This window comes from Gekko japonicus, unplaced genomic scaffold (assembly GCF_001447785.1).
Source record: "Gekko japonicus isolate JY-2015 unplaced genomic scaffold, Gekko_japonicus_V1.1 scaffold876, whole genome shotgun sequence".
Classification (NCBI taxonomy): Eukaryota; Metazoa; Chordata; class Lepidosauria; order Squamata; family Gekkonidae; genus Gekko; species Gekko japonicus.
This window is the reverse complement of record NW_015176475.1, coordinates 677,224-695,417: the sequence shown is the minus strand read 5'-3', so window position 1 is coordinate 695,417 and position 18,194 is coordinate 677,224. Positions and strand designations below refer to the sequence as shown.

Genomic DNA, 18,194 nt, shown 5'->3' with positions numbered 1-18,194 from the left:
AAGAGAAAATAAGTAATAGGTTGATGGACAAGGAAAACATTAGTAAGACACAAGGAAAGATAGTACTGTAGTATTGTGAGCAACATTACTATTAGAGCTTTCAAGTTTCAAAGAAGTTTGCCAGGTAGATACAAGTGCTGTGAAGCATGCATTGGGATCAGTGCCATACCATCCTTACGAATTACTACATATACGCTTTTGCAACAATCCAACAGGAAGCTGTATCATGCTCCCCAAACTCCAGTCGGTTCATTAGGTTATGCCACAGAACTGCAAATTCAAATCCTTACCTGAAGCTTGTTTCCTTTTTCAGCCAACTCTGCCCTCAGCCTCTCCCCTTCTGTCACTTTAGTCTGCAGCTCCTGTACCAGGCCATCTAGCTTCTTCCTCTTGTGTTCAGACTCTGCTCTAACCTGCTGCAACACCTTCACCTCACAGGCCAGTTCCTTGTTATCAGTCTCCAAACACTGCTTGTTCTTTTCAAGATTTGCTTTAAACTAAAAGAAACAAAAGAAAGAATTACAAGTCACAGCCCTTCATCTTTAACTTAGTGTTGAGCTGAACCAATGCAACACTTTATGTTAGATTCAAGGAGTAATTCAGCAGATTTTCCCATTAACACATAGAATGTTTCATTTCCTGGCTTTAATTCACAAAAACGTGTTCCAAATGAATTTATCTTTCCATACAGAGGCCAAATATTTATGCTAGAATATAGTATCAGAGCTATTAATTGCAAGCAGAAATACATGCTTCTATAAGATATACTGTATTCATTAGTCGGACCACAAGAGCAGTGTCAACAACAATTATTCTAGCAACCAGACTAGGAAAGTATCTGTCAACTATGGTTTCATGCTGCCTCCATGGAGTTCAAATGTACATTGTCCATATTCCACTTTATCCTCATAATAACTTGGGTCTGAGTTGGGTTCTGAACCCAGGTCTCCCCAGTCTTAGTTCAACTTGCTAACTACACCACCATACTGGAAGCAGTCTTGTTGTAATACTACTTCCGATAATCTTGAGATCATAATTCAGACCCACATGGGATGGAAGATGACCTAAGAATCATTAACACTTAGATGAATGTCAAAGATGGTACATCTAAAACATAAAGTGTGAACACAAGGATGTATGCTTAGTATTAGCAGTGTCTACAGTTCTTTGCAGAGCGTACATCTCAGGCTGCCTCTACACCATGTATAAATTGGCACTTAATCCATGCAAATTGCAGGACGATGAGTAGAATATGAAATCCCTCACATCCAAACATGTTCAAAATGAGCATGTTATACTCACTCTTTTGGCCTGTTCAAGCTGTTCTGAGAGCTCTTCCAAGGCAGTTGCATGCCTCTGTCTAATATCCTGAATTTGGGCTTCATGATTCTTGGTTTCTTCCTCAAGTGCTTTCTTCAGTTCAGCAACTTCCTGCTCACGCTTTGTCCTAGGGACAAATCAGCAAGACAGAATATTTGAATGGGTTCAACTTCCAATGTGTTTATTAGTTTATTGTATCTGCCATTATTTTTACACGTGTGCAAGTTCTGGTCATTTCTATATCTAAAGTAGCAGAAAGAACAATCCGAGTATACCCTGGTTGGTGTACCTGTTACTCTCCATTTCCACATTCCTTTTCTGTGAGATTTCTAAGGTAAGAGAGATGTTTATGGCCATCACTCAAATGGTGTACACAAACACGTACTTTTTCTGAACTGGATGTTAATCTGTTTTAGAAAAAGTGATGTATGAACCACCCTATATTTATGACAATATAAGGAGTACTGCAATTCTTTTTGTAGCATCTCACATGGCAGAATTTTGCCAGAGATACAGGTAACATTAGCACTACATTTGATTAGAAGAGAATTTAAATACTGCCTCCATGGACTCTCTTAGGGAGTCACAGTCACAATTTCTGGTTAGCGAGGCTAGAACTTTTTTTTCTCAAGACAAATCATGACATTATAACCTCTTTTCTTGTTATATGCCTAGTATTCCACGAACCTTAACTCTTGCTGAGCTGCAGTGGTGTCCAGGGTATCTTCCAGTTCTGTCTTCAGTGCCTCAAGCTCCTCACTGAGGTCTCTTTTCTGCTTATCTGCTTTGTTCCGAGAAGCCTTTTCCGATTCAAGGTCCTCTTGTAGCTCTGAAGTCTGAGCTTGCAATTCTCTTATTAACTTTAATGCATTGTTCTTTTGCACAGCTTCATCATCCCCTCTGGAAATAGAACAGATGAAAGAATGGCGCCTGAATCCGTGCTTTGCTGCAAAAAATACATTCTTCATAGTCAGACGACTAAACTAAAGGTTTTGTGGTAACACAGCAAACTACCAGTAGCAGAATACGGTAGGGAGAGGAAAGCCACCACAGCTTGGATTAGGATCAACTTAACATGTTAGAAAGTGATCAGGGCAAATACGCCACATCACATATGGGGATCTAAGTCACATGGAAGAATTCAAGCATTGTTAGGTAACAACAACTAAGAACCCACAAGATTTGCAGGGGCAATTCCATTCAGTCCACACTATTCAATTTTGTTCCTAGTCACTAGCCTTCCACCCCTGCCCCCTTTGGCCCTCTCCACCTCCCCCATTGTCCTCCTCCACTGGGCCCTTTTCTCCCCTTTTTCTGTTCCCACACCAATTTCTCCGGGCTCCTCCAGACCAGAGTTGCTAGGCAACCCTACAATGCCAGCTGTGATCTTGCAACGTTTCAAGAGATCTCGCCAGTATTCCTTGTAGGGGGGAGGGGGTTGAACTCCTATTGTATTTTTACTTTCTGGTTTTTGTGCAAATCTGGGACTTGCCCCTGGTTTGTAGAAAAATTCCCCAACCAGTACATGGCCCTCCTGTTTAGAATTAGATATAATGATAGTGAATAGATAATTATCTTTTGTACCTCAGAAGGTAGTTCTCCTGAAGCACAGTAAACCAGGGAAACTGATAACCCTAAACACTTACAATTTCAAAATGAAAAAGGTCATCTAAGATGTTATATATGTGGTCCCTGCAATGATACTCAGCTGATTTTTCATTCACTAATTATAATCATAAAAGAGGGAGACCTGTGAAAACTCTTTCACCATTTCTGCTACCCCTCTGTTCCTCCTCTTGCTCCCTATCTCTGATCCCCACTTGGCCTCCCCTCACCAATCCCCCAGGTTTTTCTTTGTTTCTGCCCAACCACTCTTCCTGTGGAGTCTTGCTCTCACTTCCCTGCATACCTCCTAATCTGCAGAGGTGCAGGAGCTCTGTGAACAAATAAAGAGGGAAATGTTGGGCAACATTGCCCCTGCTCACTCTTCTTCTAGCTAAATTTCCACTGAAGCAAGACTGTTAAGGCAAGAGTGGAATGGAATGATGGTCCCAAAGGACAGGGGCCTGAGATATATGGCCCATGGGCCAGATCCGGCCCCTGCAGGACTCCTATCCGGCTTGCGAGCAACTGGCTCCCTCCTGCTTCCTACTTCCACTTCCTGCATCACAGCTTGCTTTTGCCCAGCTCTTTCCTCTCCAGCTTCCTGCTTCCAAGGGAGAGAAAGAAAGCCAACCTCCTTTCTCTTGATTGGCTGAGGGCTCCCCCCCTCCTTTGGGTGAGAGAGAGAGTCCCATGGCACCTTTAAGAAGACCAACAACATTTTATTTCAGATATAAGCTATTGTGTGTGTGCACACTACTTGAGGGGGCGGAGCCAGAGAGAGATGACGTCCCATGGCACTTGGAGAAATTCCTCTTTCCAGTTCTAACTGAGGGGGTGAGGGAAGAAACCTAACAGCACAGCTTGCATTCTTTATTAGTGGAAGGGAGCAAGAGTCCAGTAGCACCTTAATGACTAACAAATTTTGTGGCAGGGTAGGAGCTTTTATGAGTCACTACTCACTTCTTCAGATACAGCTAGAATGTGAGTCCATCTGTCCTTATATCTTGGAAAGTGAAGTGATTTTAGATGCCAAATGGCAATAGCAGGCATTGGTAATGAGAGAAGAAACCTAGGTCTCAATTCAGTCCAGGAGTTTGCATTGTCTTGAGCTCCATAATCAGTTGCAATTCAGCAGTCTCTCTTTCTAATCTCCCTCTGAAATTCCTTTGTAAGAGAACTGCTCCTCTTAGGTCAGCAACTGAATGTCCAGGAAGGTTAAAATGTTTCCCCACTGGTTTTTGAATGTTACAGTTTCTAATAGCAATAGAAAGAGTAAGAGTCCAGTAGCACCTTAAAGACTAATAAAATTTGTAGTAGAGTATGGCTGCAAGAGTTGGACTATAAGGAAGGCCGAGCGCCGAAGAATAGATTCTTTTGAATTATGGTGCTGAAGAAGACTCTTAAGAGTCCCCTGGACTGCAAGGAGATCAAATCAGTCAGTCCTTAAAGAAATCAACCCTGACTGTTCCCTGGAAGGCCAGATACTGAAGCTGAAGCTCAAATATTTTGGCCACCAAATGAGAAGGGAGTACTCACTGGAAAATACCCTGATGCTGGGAAAGATTGTAGGTCAAAGAAGAAGGGGACGGCAAAGGATGAGATGGTTAGACAGTGTTATCGAGGCAGCTAACATGAAATTAAGCAAACTCCGGAGCACGATGGGAGGGCCTGGCGTGATGTGGTCCATGAGGTCGCGAAGATTCGGACTCGACTGTGCGACTGAACAACAACAACATGTGCTTTTGTGAGTCACTGCTCACTTCTTCAGACGTATTTCCATTTATTCTTTGCATCTTCCTGGACTGTAGCCTCCTGTACCAAATTGAGACCTAGGTTTCCTGTCTCATCACCCATGCTGATATCTCCATGCCTACTTTTGTTGTTGTTGTTCAGTCGCACAGTCAAGTCCGACTCTTTGCGACCCCATTGACCACATCACACTAGGCCCTCCTGTCCTAGTTTGCTTAACTTCATGTTCGTTACACTGATAACACTGTCTAACCATCTCATCCTTTGCCGTCCCCTTTGCCCGACAAAGTGACATTTATGTCAAATCCAGCTCTGAGTTCCACAACTCTCTCTTAGGATATTGCTGTAGGAAGGAGGAGGGAAAAAGCCAAGACCCATCTTCCACACAAAGTTCATAGGATCCAACCCCAGCATCTCAGTAGTATCTCACAATATCATTTCAAACAATCCACATTATCTTTAAATTGGAGTTCAGTATACTACCTAGCAAGAGCAGCTTGCAGTTCTTCTTCTTTCTTGGCGAGCTGGATCTTTAGCTCCTCAATCTGGGCTTGAAGCTCTGCAATTTGGTCCTGCAGATCAGTGGTTTCACCATCAAGTTTCCTTTTGGCTTTTTCCAGTTCTTGACGAGTCTTTTCTTCTTTTTTCAATCGTTCTTTGGAGAAAGAGGTGTGATCAGTCAGGATCTTTTGCTTTACTGAACGCTATTTCTATATTAGTTCTGGAGAGTGCCAGTCCAGGGACCAAAAATTAAAAAGCTGCATCAGTGAAACGCTTGGAAGTTACTGCATACATCTGGAGTATTTTTAAAAAGCCTGAAAAAAGAAACTTCAGGATGACTGACACCAACTAGCCATGCGTACATGGAGTGAGCATGGGGGGTGAATTTCTGATCACTTCAGAGGCAGATCTGCCAAAAAGGCAGTCTACAGACACACAAAGCCCTAGCATTAAGAAAGGTGGGACAGCCAATTGTTAAAGACTGAGTTTATTGCTTATACTATTTTATTGTCAGAGAAGAGTGCAATCATTTGGATTTTCTGCCTTATGATCAAGAGGTCTCTTGGGCCATCCCAAACTGGAATACTTTAAGAGGAGTACCCCTCTTGATGAAAATGTTAAATTTCCAAACTACTACAAGTATTACAACTTAATGACAGTACAAGCATTTCAGATAACAAAACAATGAAGTCTCTTGCAGCACCCTAAAAACAGACACATTTATTGTGGCATCTGTGACTATCATATGCATGAGGTTTTACTTTCAGTTACAAATCTGAAAGCAACAGAAGGGCTGGGTGGGGGGGGAGTTGTAAAAGAGGGAGTTATTCAGAGGGAATGCACTCCCCCCTTTATGTGCTATGCTTCTATCTCTACTTATGTCTGCCAACTACATATACCACTTCATGCAGCTGATGAAATAGGCTCCATTTAACAAAAGCATAAGCCACAATAAATGTGTTTATCTTTAAGGTGCCACAAGACTTTTGGGGATTTCAGATTAAAAATAAAAGATATTTATACCCCACTTTTCTCCTCAAGGGGAAAAACAGGTTGCTTACCTGTAACTGGTGATCTTCGAGTGGTCATCTGTGCAGTCACACCCATGGGGTTATGCACCTGCGCTGATCCGAATCGGTGGTATGCAAACCTCACAAAGGGATTTCCGCACCTCCCTCAAGGCATGCGTGGGAACCCCACTGCGCATGCCCAAGGGGGCGGGGCACGGACATCTTGCCAGTTCCTTCTGACCGCTGTCATGTCAATAACCAGAGAAGAGTACTGAAGTGACAGCAGTGCGGAAGGACGGGCGGGTGGTGTGACTGCACAAATGACCACTCGAAGATCACCAGTTACAGGTAAGCAACCTGTTTATCTTCTTCGTGGTCTCTGTGCATCACACCCATGGGAGATTGAAAAGCAGTGGCTCACCTGGAGGTGGGAGCTGTTGCAAATTCAATGCTCTGCCAACGAAAGGACTAGACAACCAAGGTCCACTCTGTGGCATTCACAAACATCAACAGCATAGTGCTTGATGAAAGTGTTCGGAGTAGACCATGTCGCAGCCCACAGATCGCCGACAGGGAAGCACCCTTCAAGAAGGCTGTAGATGTAAGCCATGGATCTTGTGGAGTGCGCTCACACAGGCAAAGGCAACGGGCGCTTAGCCAACTGGTAGCACAGCTTAATAGTCTCAACAATCCTTTTGGAGAGACGTTGTGCCGAGATTTTTTGTCCTGTGGAGTGACTGGAGTAGGAGACAAATAGATGATTGTCCCTCCTACTTGAACGTGTCCTGTCAAGGTAGCAAAGTAGTGCCCTCTTAACATCTAGTGCATGGAGGAGACGCTGTTGGCCATCTTTCGGGCTAGGAAAGAAGTTCGGCAAGAAGATCTCTGAGCTTTAGGTAGGAAAGAGAAGTCAGGCACCAGTCTCACATCGTCCGGTAGGAAGACAAGGAAGGGTGGGTCATGATGAAGTGCCACGAGTTCGCCCACACTCCTGGCCGAGGTAATGGCAACGAGAAAGGGTTTTCCATGCTGCATGTTTTAGTTCGCAAGTTGCCATAGGCTCAAAGGGCCGTCCCATCAGATGGCGCAGCACGAGCAGTAAGTCCCACAAGGGTACCGGTGAATGGATTGGTGGATATAAGTGGAGGAGACTTTAAAGAAATTTCTTTGAGACCGGGTGAGAAAAGACAGAAAAACCTTCGAAGCCCAGATGGTAGGCAGAAATAGCCAACGAATACACCCTAACTGAGAAGTGCGAGAGGCCCTTCTCTGCATGCGACAGCAGAAATTCTAAGATCTGGTCAAGCGTGACAGAAGCCAGGGGTATGTCTGAGGGCTGTAAGGAGGCCAAGAAACGAGACCACTTCCCACTGTAGGAACATCTTGTAGAGTCCTTCCTGGCATTGAGTAGCACAGTGGTGATTCTACCTGAGAATGTTGTGTCCACGAGATAGGCTGTTAGCTTGAGCTTGTGGACCTCATGGAACAGAAGAGCTCCTCCCTCTGCAAGGAGCAAATCTTGCACCTGTGGGAGAGGATGGCGAACCTTGGCCAGCGAGAGGAGGTTGGTGAACCAAGGTTGCCTAAGCCACCAGAGGGCAATCAGGATGCACCTCGTGTGGACCCTCATGAGTCTTTGGACCATCCTCAGCAGCAGCGATAGGGGGAGAACATGTATAGGAAGTTGTCCCATGGGATCTTGTGCTCCCCTGCAGCAAAACCGGTTGCACTTTGAATTGCACCTGGCAAAGACGTCAATGTGAGGCATACCCCACTTTTGAAATACGGGACGTAGGTAGGTCCAGTTCAGCTCCCAGTCATGACGCTGAGAGAGACCCCTGCTGAGCAGGTCCGCATGCACATAGGCCTTGCCAGCGATGTGTGAGGCAATGGGAAAGATGTGCAGAGGTATGCACCAGGCCCAAAGGTCTAGAGCCAGGAGGCAGAGACTGCGGGAGACCGTTCCACCCTGTGTGTTGATGTAACTGAGGGCCGTCGTAATATCGGTCAATACAGTCACGCATTTTCCCATGAAAAGAGGCTGGAAACATTGGATGGCCAGTTTGATAGCCAAAAGTTCCAGAAAATTTATGTGTTTTCTTGAGGCCAGGGCATCCCACTTGTGACCTACAGAGAGGTCATTGAGGTGGGCTCCCGAGCTCCACAGCGAGGCGTCAGTCATGAGGGTGAGGCCAGGCATGAGGGGATGGAAAGGGACACCCTGTGTCAGGTTGTCTGACCGCGTCCACCAGAGAAGAGAGTCACGTGCCTCCTGTGGCGAAGAGAGACGAACCGACTGGGACATCCGTAGGGGCTTGAAGTGCCATATGAACCAATGCTGGAGTGGACGTATTCGCAGCCTCGCAAAGCGAAGGACAGCAGTTGTAGCTGCCATCAGGCCCAGAAGGCATTGAATCTGGAAAGCAGACGATGTGTCCTGAATTAAAACTTGTTCTGCAAGAGCGGTCAGGGATAGGGCCCTGTCCTGGGGCAGGAAAGCTCTCCCTTCTCTGGAGTCGAGTATCGCCCCTATGAACTGCACTCTTTGAGAAGGAACCAGCTGTGACTTTGTGTGGTTGACCCGGAGACCGAGGCAACGAAGGACATTGAGGGCCTGGGATATATGGTGAACAAGAAGGTCTCGGAAGGTGCAACCAGAAGCCAGTCATCTAGATACAGGAACACTGTCAGACCACAGTGGCAGAGATGTGCCACCACGACGACAGTCATCTTTGTGAAGACCCGCGGGGCCGTGCTGAGGCCAAATGGTAGACTCCTATATTGGTAGTGGTTGCCTCCTATCGCAAACCGGAGCTATTTTCGATGGGAGAGGTGGCTAGTTAAATGAAAATAGGCATCCTCAAGGTCGAGGGTGGCCATCCAGCATCCTTGGGACAGGAGAGGCACAATGACTGGTCGGGATGTCATCTTGAATTTCCGGTACTGTATACAGGCGTTGAGGCCGCAAAGGTCTAAGATCGGCCTCTGCCCGCCATCCCTTTTGGGTACCACGAAGTACCGGGGAAAAAAACCGAGTCCCTGGTGTTCTAGAAGCACAGGTTCTATAGCACCTTTCGACAGCAGTGTGGTGACTTCTTCAAGGAGGAAAGACGATGGAGGAGTGGTGAAAACTACAGGAAGAAGTAGGAGTTCCATGAATTCGATGGGATAGCCCTTGGCTAAGATGGAAAGGACCCATTGGTCCGACGTAATGGTGGCCCAAGCATGCAGATAGGGATGGAGGCGGGTAGGGTCAGAAGAGGAAGACAGGTAGAAGTCAAAGGCCCTGCTTGCCAGGTTTAGGTTGTTTAGGTCTGACAAGTTGCTGTCCAGAGTCGTATCTTTGCCTGGTCTGGTACTGCTGCCTGTTTGCAGACGGAGACCGACGTGCTCTGTAGCCCTCGTATGTGACGGTTTAGCGTATTGACGCCTGGATCCGTAACGAGACCAAGAGTGAGGACGAAAGGGCTTAGAGGGGGCAGAGACCCTCAGCGACCTCGAGGCCTTAATGCTCTTATCCACGTTCTGCAGCATCGAATCAGTGGACGCATGAAAGAGACCTTGGCCATCGAAAGGTAAGTCCTCTATGTACACTCTGGTGTCAACAGGGAGTGCGGTGGTTCTACGCCAGGAATGCCTATGGAGGGCAACTGCAGATGACATTGTTTTGGAAAACATGTCCAAAACACGTTTGGAAAAATTTATGATTTGTTTAGAAAGCAGCAAGCCTTCTTTTTGCAGCTTCCTGGCCTCCTGACGTTTGTCCTTAGGCACCGAGGTCAAAAGGTCGGTAAAGCGCTCCCAGAGCAAGTACTGGTAACGGCCCATACAAGCAATATAATTAGATGTCTTAATTCTGAGAGCTCCAGCTGAGTAGAAACGACGACTAATGGAATCCAACTTCTTGCTCTCCTTATCAGGAGTAGCAAGGATATGTTTACTCTTTGAGGCGGACGACACGACCATGGATTTGGGCTTGGGGTGTTTATGGATGAATTCAGCCTCTGTCTCTTGGACCCGATACATAGGATCCAGACGTCTGGACAACACTGGAGCAGAAGATGGCTTGTCCCACGGGGCCTTCGCTGCCTGTAGGAGGACGGTCGACATCGGGACGGTGATCGACGTGGAGGTATCGATCTGCATGACATCGAAGACAGCGTCCGACACCGAAGGTTGGGGTTGGACTATCGACAGTCCCAGGGAATGTGCCATTCTCTTGACCAAATCTCTGTATGAAGAAACATCCTCCAAAGGACAGATTGGCAGATTATCTGACACCGTAGGTTTTGGTGAAGGATCCTCAGGCGACTAGAGGTGTTCCAAATCATCAGTGCCAGTATTGGAGATGGAGGATCTGGAAGGCGATACCAGTGCCATAAGGGTATCCGGTATCAGAGCAACCTTCGGTGGTAAAGCAGGGGCGGAACAGAGAGGAGAGGGTGGGCGACGAAGTTCCTCTGGAGCTTTGGATTGAGATGCGGAAGGTTTAGATTTGCATTGGGGAGAGCATGAACGACATGACCCATGGTCCCAGTCCGACTGTGGCCTAGGCGTCAGCCATGGCATCGATGCCAACATCAGATATGAGGTGAACCAATAAGGCATGTGTACACAGTACAGGTGGGTCGAAGTAGGTCGGGGAGTGCGGTCTCAATTCCCGTCTGGATGAGTATGAGAGCATGGGTCTGGAATGATGGTACTCAAGGCATTCCTCAGATCGATATCGATGTCCCTTGCATCTGGAGGACCTGGATCATCGATATCAAGAGTCCGGCCGAGATTGATCGCTTGTCCAAGAAACGGCCGAAGGAGAGCGATCTATATGAGACCGACGTGGGACAACCTCCTCGACTTCCCACGGTGAGGCCAAGATCAGTCCAGGGTCAATGGAGACCTCCGATACTGGGGGGTTCGGTTCCCGAATGGGTGAGTCCAATAACTCAATCGTAGGTAGCTCCAGTACGGAAGAGTTCTCGATGTCGGGTTGCAACCGCTGAAGTGGGGTCAATGCAGAGCCCTTTTTCACTTTCTCGCTGCACAGACTCTGAGACTTACGCACAGTGCCAGTAAAAGAAGACTTAGTTTTCTCGTGCTTCTCCTTTTTCTTCTTTTTGGCCAGCGTAGAGGCGGAAGAGGCCTCATTCAACATCGAATGCTTAGAAGACGGTCCCCCGTCTGATGCCGGCTTTGCACGGTGAAGGGGGTTCGAAGCTGGAGTACCTCCCGATTTCGACAGGAGTGTTGTCGTTTGGTCGGTAGGGGTCTCAGCAGACATCTCTCTGGCAGGCAAGGGGGTCAGTGCGGACTCCCAAAGTGCCACTCAAAGCCTCACAGCTCTGTTTTTGCAGGTCTGATTTGAGAACTTTGAGCAATGGCGACAAGCTCCTGGACGATGAGTTTTTCCAAGGCAGTGAATGCAGAGTGTGTGGCCGTCATGGGGGGCAAGTTTGCTGCCACAGCTGACACACAATTTAAAACATCCCTGCTTTTCGGCCACAAAAGAATAAAATAGCACCAAGAGAAAAGAGGGCTCTCGGATGAGGCGAAGTAAAATTTACCTCAGAGCAAGAGAGGGGGGTGGGGGGGAAAGGCGGGAAGCTGCCTGAGGCGCAGCAACCCTCAGAAAAAGTATTTTCCTCCCTCTCTTTTTAAGGTAAAGAATAAAATAAACATAGCAATAGGAAAAAAAGAAGAACGATATGAACAATCCCTCATGAGAGGAAAATAACGTTTCTTCACCGACCAGCAGAAACAAGCTGTTAACAGCGTGGCAGTCAGAAGAGAACTGGTGGGATGTCCGCATCCCGCATCCTTGGGCATACGCAGTGGGGTTCCCGCGCATGCCTGGGAGGGAGACGTGAAAATCCCTTTGTGAGCTTTGCATACCACCGATTCGGATCAGCGCAGGCGCATAATCCCATGGGTGTGATGCACAGAGACCACGAAGAAGATCCTAGAACATCACCATTCTCCTCTCCTCCACTTTATCCGCACAACAGCAAATCTGTCAGGTAGTTAGTCTGTTGCAGGCTAAGGGTAAGTATGGATAAATCAACAAAAAGGGTACAAGAACTGCCCATTCTATTACTTCTGACAAGAAGTAATATTCACCTCCTTTAGAGTTTTACAAAAAACCATACTCCTTATCCATATCATACTCCTTATCTACAGAGTTTGAGGGAGGTGAGGTTGAAAAAATAATGCAGATCATAGGAAAACATTATTGGCTAGGGCTACATAAGCCCTTGAAGCAGTGGATGAATAAGGTCAGATGGCATGATTTCATCTTGCTTGGTAGTGGCTAGTGCTGGTAAAGGGATACAAAGGCTCTGTGTGTCTGTTAAGCTAAGCTTGTAGTTCTCAACACAGGAGTTCACAGGAAAGAACATTTCCCTGGCAGTGCCAGGAAACAGAACTTGGAAAAGTTACTCTTTCAGTAAGTTAAGCTACTATCTGCCTCCTAGATGAAGGGGTTGAATCCTAAGCAAGGATTTGCATAATGCCTGCAGACTGTCCTTGTCTGAAAAAACCGCTGAGGGAAAGTTTATTCCTGGGATCACAGGACCCAAACGGAGTAACAGCCACATCGGTCAGGATGCTGCTGTGGGGAAGGGGACAAAACCAGACCTTTCTGCCTCTTCCAGCAGCGGAGCTCAGTTCAGGGAACAGGCAGGAGGGAATGATTTTGCCCTCTTTCTCCCCATCCCGTAGCTTCCAACCTGCGTGGCTATCACTCCACAGAGGTCCCATGCCCCAAGGCTGGAAAGGACTGCTGTGGGGAGGGGAAAGTTGGGAGGACTGGTGACCATCTGTTACTTATGCTGATGGATCAAAGATCCAATCCATGGCCTCTCTTCTGTTAACTTTCTAGCTGCTTGTAAGGGAAAAAGTGACACTTATGAAAGAAAGGTATCTATTTATAAGTTAAGTTGCCAATGTAGTCTTCTGCCAGATAGGCATGTGATAACTTTTATGTTTTCCATGATCTAGCTACCAAATATAAAGCTCATTAAGTTCAACTGAAGCTAAGTTCAACTTCAATATGGCTCATACCAGTTGTTAACACTAATTATTCAGTTTCAGTCCATTTGGCAGGAACTGAAATACCACAATGCTTCCATAAGAAGGTCAGTTGGCCACAGTATTCTAAGCAAGAAACTATTTCCAAATTAGGACACAAAGATTGGTAAACGTGTAAAATTAGGAATCTGACAGCAAAGCCAGAATTCTACAATACATCACGTGCTTTTAACAGCCAAGAATTATTATGTGTCTAAATCTAAGGGGGTTACATACACAATTGATATGGCAAGTATAACACTGCAAACATTTCATGATATTTATTCTCAAAACATAATCCATCAGCGGCTGCTCTAAAAGCAGACAAGAAATTGTTATTAACATAACATGGGGAATAAGTCAGACAGCTATGTTCAGGAATAAGTTAGCACTTGTTGGCTACCCCAACTGAATATTCTTAGACCAATATGTATCATGAACAGGGATGCAATTTTTTGAAAAAATGTAGAAGCCAGTGAGATTTCTTAGGAGCCAGATTGGAAGAATTGAAAAACTGAGACTGAGCCCTGGTCTACACATGCTGCCGAATGAAGTAACAGAATTCTGAGGTGTCGAAATGGGCTATACTTCTTCAGAAGCACATGGGAGAGTCACATCTGTAATGCTTTCCCCATTTAAAAATCCCTCCAATCAAAAAAATTAGCATACCAGGGAGACAGGTTTTACTCCAGCCCTTTGCTTACTGTGATTAATGTGAGGGAACTTAAAAAACAAAACAAAAACTCTTTGCTGAACTTTGAAGTGGCATAGTACATTCTGAACAGCCACTCATTTGTAAACAGAAACAGAATGAAACTAGTGTGCTATCTAGAAAACAAAGTTTCAATACAGTATTAGATCATAAAAGACAAAGATCAAAACATTTATTTTACCAAGAACTGTGTTCATCCTACTAGGCAGTTGAATATTCTTGCCTCAAGAAAATAGTACATATATAGGTAGTAAACACTTGCTTATTTTGAGTAACAGAACATAAGTGTACTTTTGACTTTTACTGACCATTCCTGTCATACCACAAATTTTTGAAATGGCTAACCTTCCAGATCTGTGATCATCATTTCCTGCTTGTTCTTGAGTTTAGCTAAATTTTTGGCCTTTTCTTCCTCTTCAGCCAGCTGTGACGTACACTCTGCAATTCTATCCTCCGTTAATTTCTTCTCCTAATTGAGTATAAGAAATTTATTTTAATATGTGTATATAATACAATATTTTCCATTGTTTCTCAGTGTCTTATTAATCGTTTCCACATTTTTAGAGCAACTGTCCAGGGCTAGCTGCCATATAGTTTTATTTATTTCATTAAATTTACGAGTCACCCACCATGCAAGCAGGCTCTGGATGATTTACAGCCATTATGAAAACATTTAAAATACAATCAGTATATATAATAATTTAAAACCAATCCAAGATAGTGATATAATAATCCCTCTTCACCAGCCACACGGCAGGGTGGGGAAGGGTACGTGGGGGCATAGAAAGGAAAGTTGCCAGTCTTAACTTCCCATTACTGTCCTCAACTAAAAGCCTGGTGGAACATCTCTGCCTTACAGGCCCTGTGGAATAGCATCAGATCACACAGAGCCTCCTCTCTCTCGAGGTCAGATCCACATTCATCCCCATGCCAAAGATCAGATACAGGGTGTGGCTTGCTTGATGTTTGGGGCCTGATACAACTTGGGAAAGTCCCAGTGCTGCCCACCTTAGCAGGCAGCAAGTACTTGCAGCTAGTTAAAATATGTCCAGATACAGCCAATACTTAAAACAGAGAGCAAAGTAGAAGCCATGCTGCATTAAAGTACTCTACAGTATTTCACAAGAAAGTCTAACTTCCAAAAGCTTTATTTACTATATGACTCATGCTACAGAACTGATGTTAGCAGTACGTTACGGTACAAAGAGATGCCTCCCAAACTAAATGACCAATTGTATATCTTGAGGCATCTTGAGGAATAACCCCCCTCCGACATTGGTGTTGTGTAACGCCAGGTCTATAAATAATAAGACCACTTCGGGACTACCTGCTCGAGCAGAATGTAGACCTGGTGTGCATGACCGAGACTTGGGTGTGAGATGGGGAGACAGTAGCTCTCTCCCAACTTGCTCCTCCTGGGTTCTCGGTCCTCCACCAATCGCAGACTAGGGGGCAGGGGGAGGAGTGGCTCTATTCATTCGGGAGGCTTACTCTTTCAGGGCGCTCCCACCGCCAAGGATCACGGGCATTGAGTGTGTCGGCCTGGTGTGGGAGGCCGGGGAGACTTTGGCGATTTGGCTGGTGTACCGACCGCCCAACGCACTGCCCAATAGTCTGCTGTCCCTGGTGGGGGCCATATCAGGCTGGGCATTGGAACACCCTAGACTGATAGTCCTGGGTGATTTCAATGTCCATGCAGACGCGCTGTGGCCTCTACTCAGGCAGCGGACCTGGTGTCATCCATGGCGGCGCTAGGACTCTCCCAATATGTAATGACCTCCACTCACTGGGCCAGGCACACGCTCAATCTGATCTTTGCAGCTGGGGTTACAGTGGACCAGATCACTACTTTGGCAATGCCGTGGTCAGACCACCTTGCTTTGAGGGCCCGACTGAATGTGACACCCCAACCTTGTTTGGGTGGCGAGTATATTTTAGCTTGCCCATGGAGTCAAATGGACCCTATGTGGCTTCAGATGGCTCTCCGGGATCCAATGCCCCCTGGCGGCTCGTTAGATGAGCTTGTAGAGGACTGGCACAGCCAACTCTTGGCAGCCAATGACGAGATCACTCCCCAGCGCCCTTGCTCCAGGCTCACTCCCTGGTTTACCCAGGAGTTGCGACCGATGAAGCAAAGGCTAAGACGGCTAGAGAGACAGTGATGGCATGCCCGCGACAAAGCTACAAGAGCATCATATAGGACGTTTATGAGATCCTATGAGATGGCAGTCAAAGCTGCAAAGAGAGAGTACTATGCATCTGCAAGCTCACGACCAGCCCAATTGTTTAGAACGACTGGGTCCATTACTATTGTCATGATCTGGGCTGTGCCACCAGAGGCCTACTAGGCCCAGGGAGCCTGGCTAGCAGTAGGTGAGGCTGGGCCTAGAACTCCCAGAAGCCCCTGAGAGGTTTTGGAACCAAAATTGACCAATAGGGAAGAAAAGGGCTGGGGAACAAAAGGGCTGGTGCCAGAGCAGAAGCTGTTCTTTTCCCCAGAGGGCAGAGCCAGAAGGAAGGCTGCTGCAGGGAAGAGATCCTCATCCTGAGGGAAGGGTGAGTAGTCTAGTGTTACTTGGAATAGTGAGCTAGGGACAGTATATATTTAGACGCATTACGGCATTTGATTTCTTTTCTTTTCACCCACTTACTATTATATTTCTGCACCTTGTTGTTTGACCTCCTATAAAATAAACCTTTTCCTTGTTTCACTCTGCCTGGTCCTCACGCCTGTTATTCAGCCAAAAGGGAGGTCAGAAGGGAGGGTGCTCTGGGCCTTGTCAAGGGAACCTAAATCCAGAGTGGTGGCAGCGTCAGGTGACACCCCACCTGAGCCGTGACAACTACTCTGCCACAGGACAGACCAAATGCTAGGGAATTGGACATTGGCTGTGAGGCTTTTGCGAGCTATTTCGCAGATAAAGTCTTGTCGCTCTGCCGTGACCTCTCCACCACACTTGAAACAGTGAGTGAACTTGAGGCTCCATGCACAACTTCTGGTCAGGTTATGGAACATTTCAGTCCACTCAGCCTAGAGAAAGTTGACAAACTGCTCTTAACTGTACGCCCTACCACATGCTTCCTGGATCCATGCCCTTCGTGGCTAATTAAAGCTGGCCACGAGGGGTTTCAAGGTGCCTTAAGGGAAATTGTAAACAAGTCTCTCTTGGAGGGGCTGTTCCCGGGGGCACTTAAGGAAGCGGTGCTTTGTCCTCTCTTTAAAAAGTCATATCTGGACCTGGCCGAATTGGCGAACTACTGGCCAGTTTCCAACTTGCCCTATTTGGGCAAGCTAATAGAGAGGGCTGTGGCAATTCAGTTACAGAGTTTTTTGGATGACGCTTCCATTTTAGACCCCTTCCAGTCTGGCTTTTGCCTGGGTCGCCCTCACAAATGATCTCTGGAGGCATCTGGATCAAGATGGATCGACAGTGCTGTCCTGTGCCCAAGTCGAGGTGAATCGAGGATAGGGATCCCACTCCCGACCTTTGATGGGGCACCGCTGGTGCCAGCACCGGAGGTTAGGAGTTTGGGAGTGCTCTTGGATGCCTCCTTAATGATGGAGGCCCCGGTAGCAGCCACTGCCAAGTTGGCCTTCTACCATCTTCAGATGATTAGGCAGTTGGTTCCCTTCCTTGAATGCAGCGACTTGGCAACAGTGATCCACACAATGGTCACCTCGAGATTGGACTACTGTAATGCTCTCTACAAGGGGCTGCCCTTGTCACAAATCCGGAAGCTACAGCTAGTGCAAAATGCTGCAGCCAGGCTGTTAATGGGTCTCCCAATGCAGGAGCACATTCAGTCTGTGCTGAACGCATTGCACTCGCTACCAATAGTATACCGGATTCGCTTCAAGGTGCTGGTTCTTACCTTTAAAGCCATTTATGGTCAGGGACCTACATACCTGAGAGACAGTCTTTCCCCATAAGTTCCCCAGAGAGCACTGCGATCAGGGTCACAACATCGATTGGCCCTCCCTGGTCCTAAAGATGCCAGACTGGCTATAACCAGGGCCAGGGCTTTCTCGGTGGTGGCTCCTTCCTGGTGGAATGAGCTCCCAGAGGAGATCAGGGCCCTGTGGGACTTTATGCAGTTCCGCAGGGCCTGCAAAATGGAGCTCTTCCACCAGGCCTTCAATTAGGAGCCGCCCTGATAAGTGGGCTGCACAAGATTAGTTCAATGGGCTGACCACTACGACTAAAGGAGCCACCATAATTTAATAATTTATTAAT

General features: G+C 46.6%; 1 protein-coding gene across 1 annotated transcript in view; it reads right to left on the bottom strand.

Moving 5' to 3' along the window:
- MYH10 (myosin, heavy chain 10, non-muscle) overlaps positions 1-18,194 on the bottom strand; it is a 153,526-nt gene that overhangs the window by 32,941 nt on the left and 102,391 nt on the right. Inside the window, exons 24-28 of the mRNA XM_015427193.1 lie at positions 14,305-14,428; positions 5,158-5,329; positions 2,008-2,220; positions 1,303-1,447; positions 291-497 (exon numbers count right to left, since the gene is read on the bottom strand). Of these exons, the coding sequence (XP_015282679.1) occupies positions 291-497; positions 1,303-1,447; positions 2,008-2,220; positions 5,158-5,329; positions 14,305-14,428 (861 nt within the window). The remainder of the gene's footprint in view (positions 1-290; positions 498-1,302; positions 1,448-2,007; positions 2,221-5,157; positions 5,330-14,304; positions 14,429-18,194) is intronic.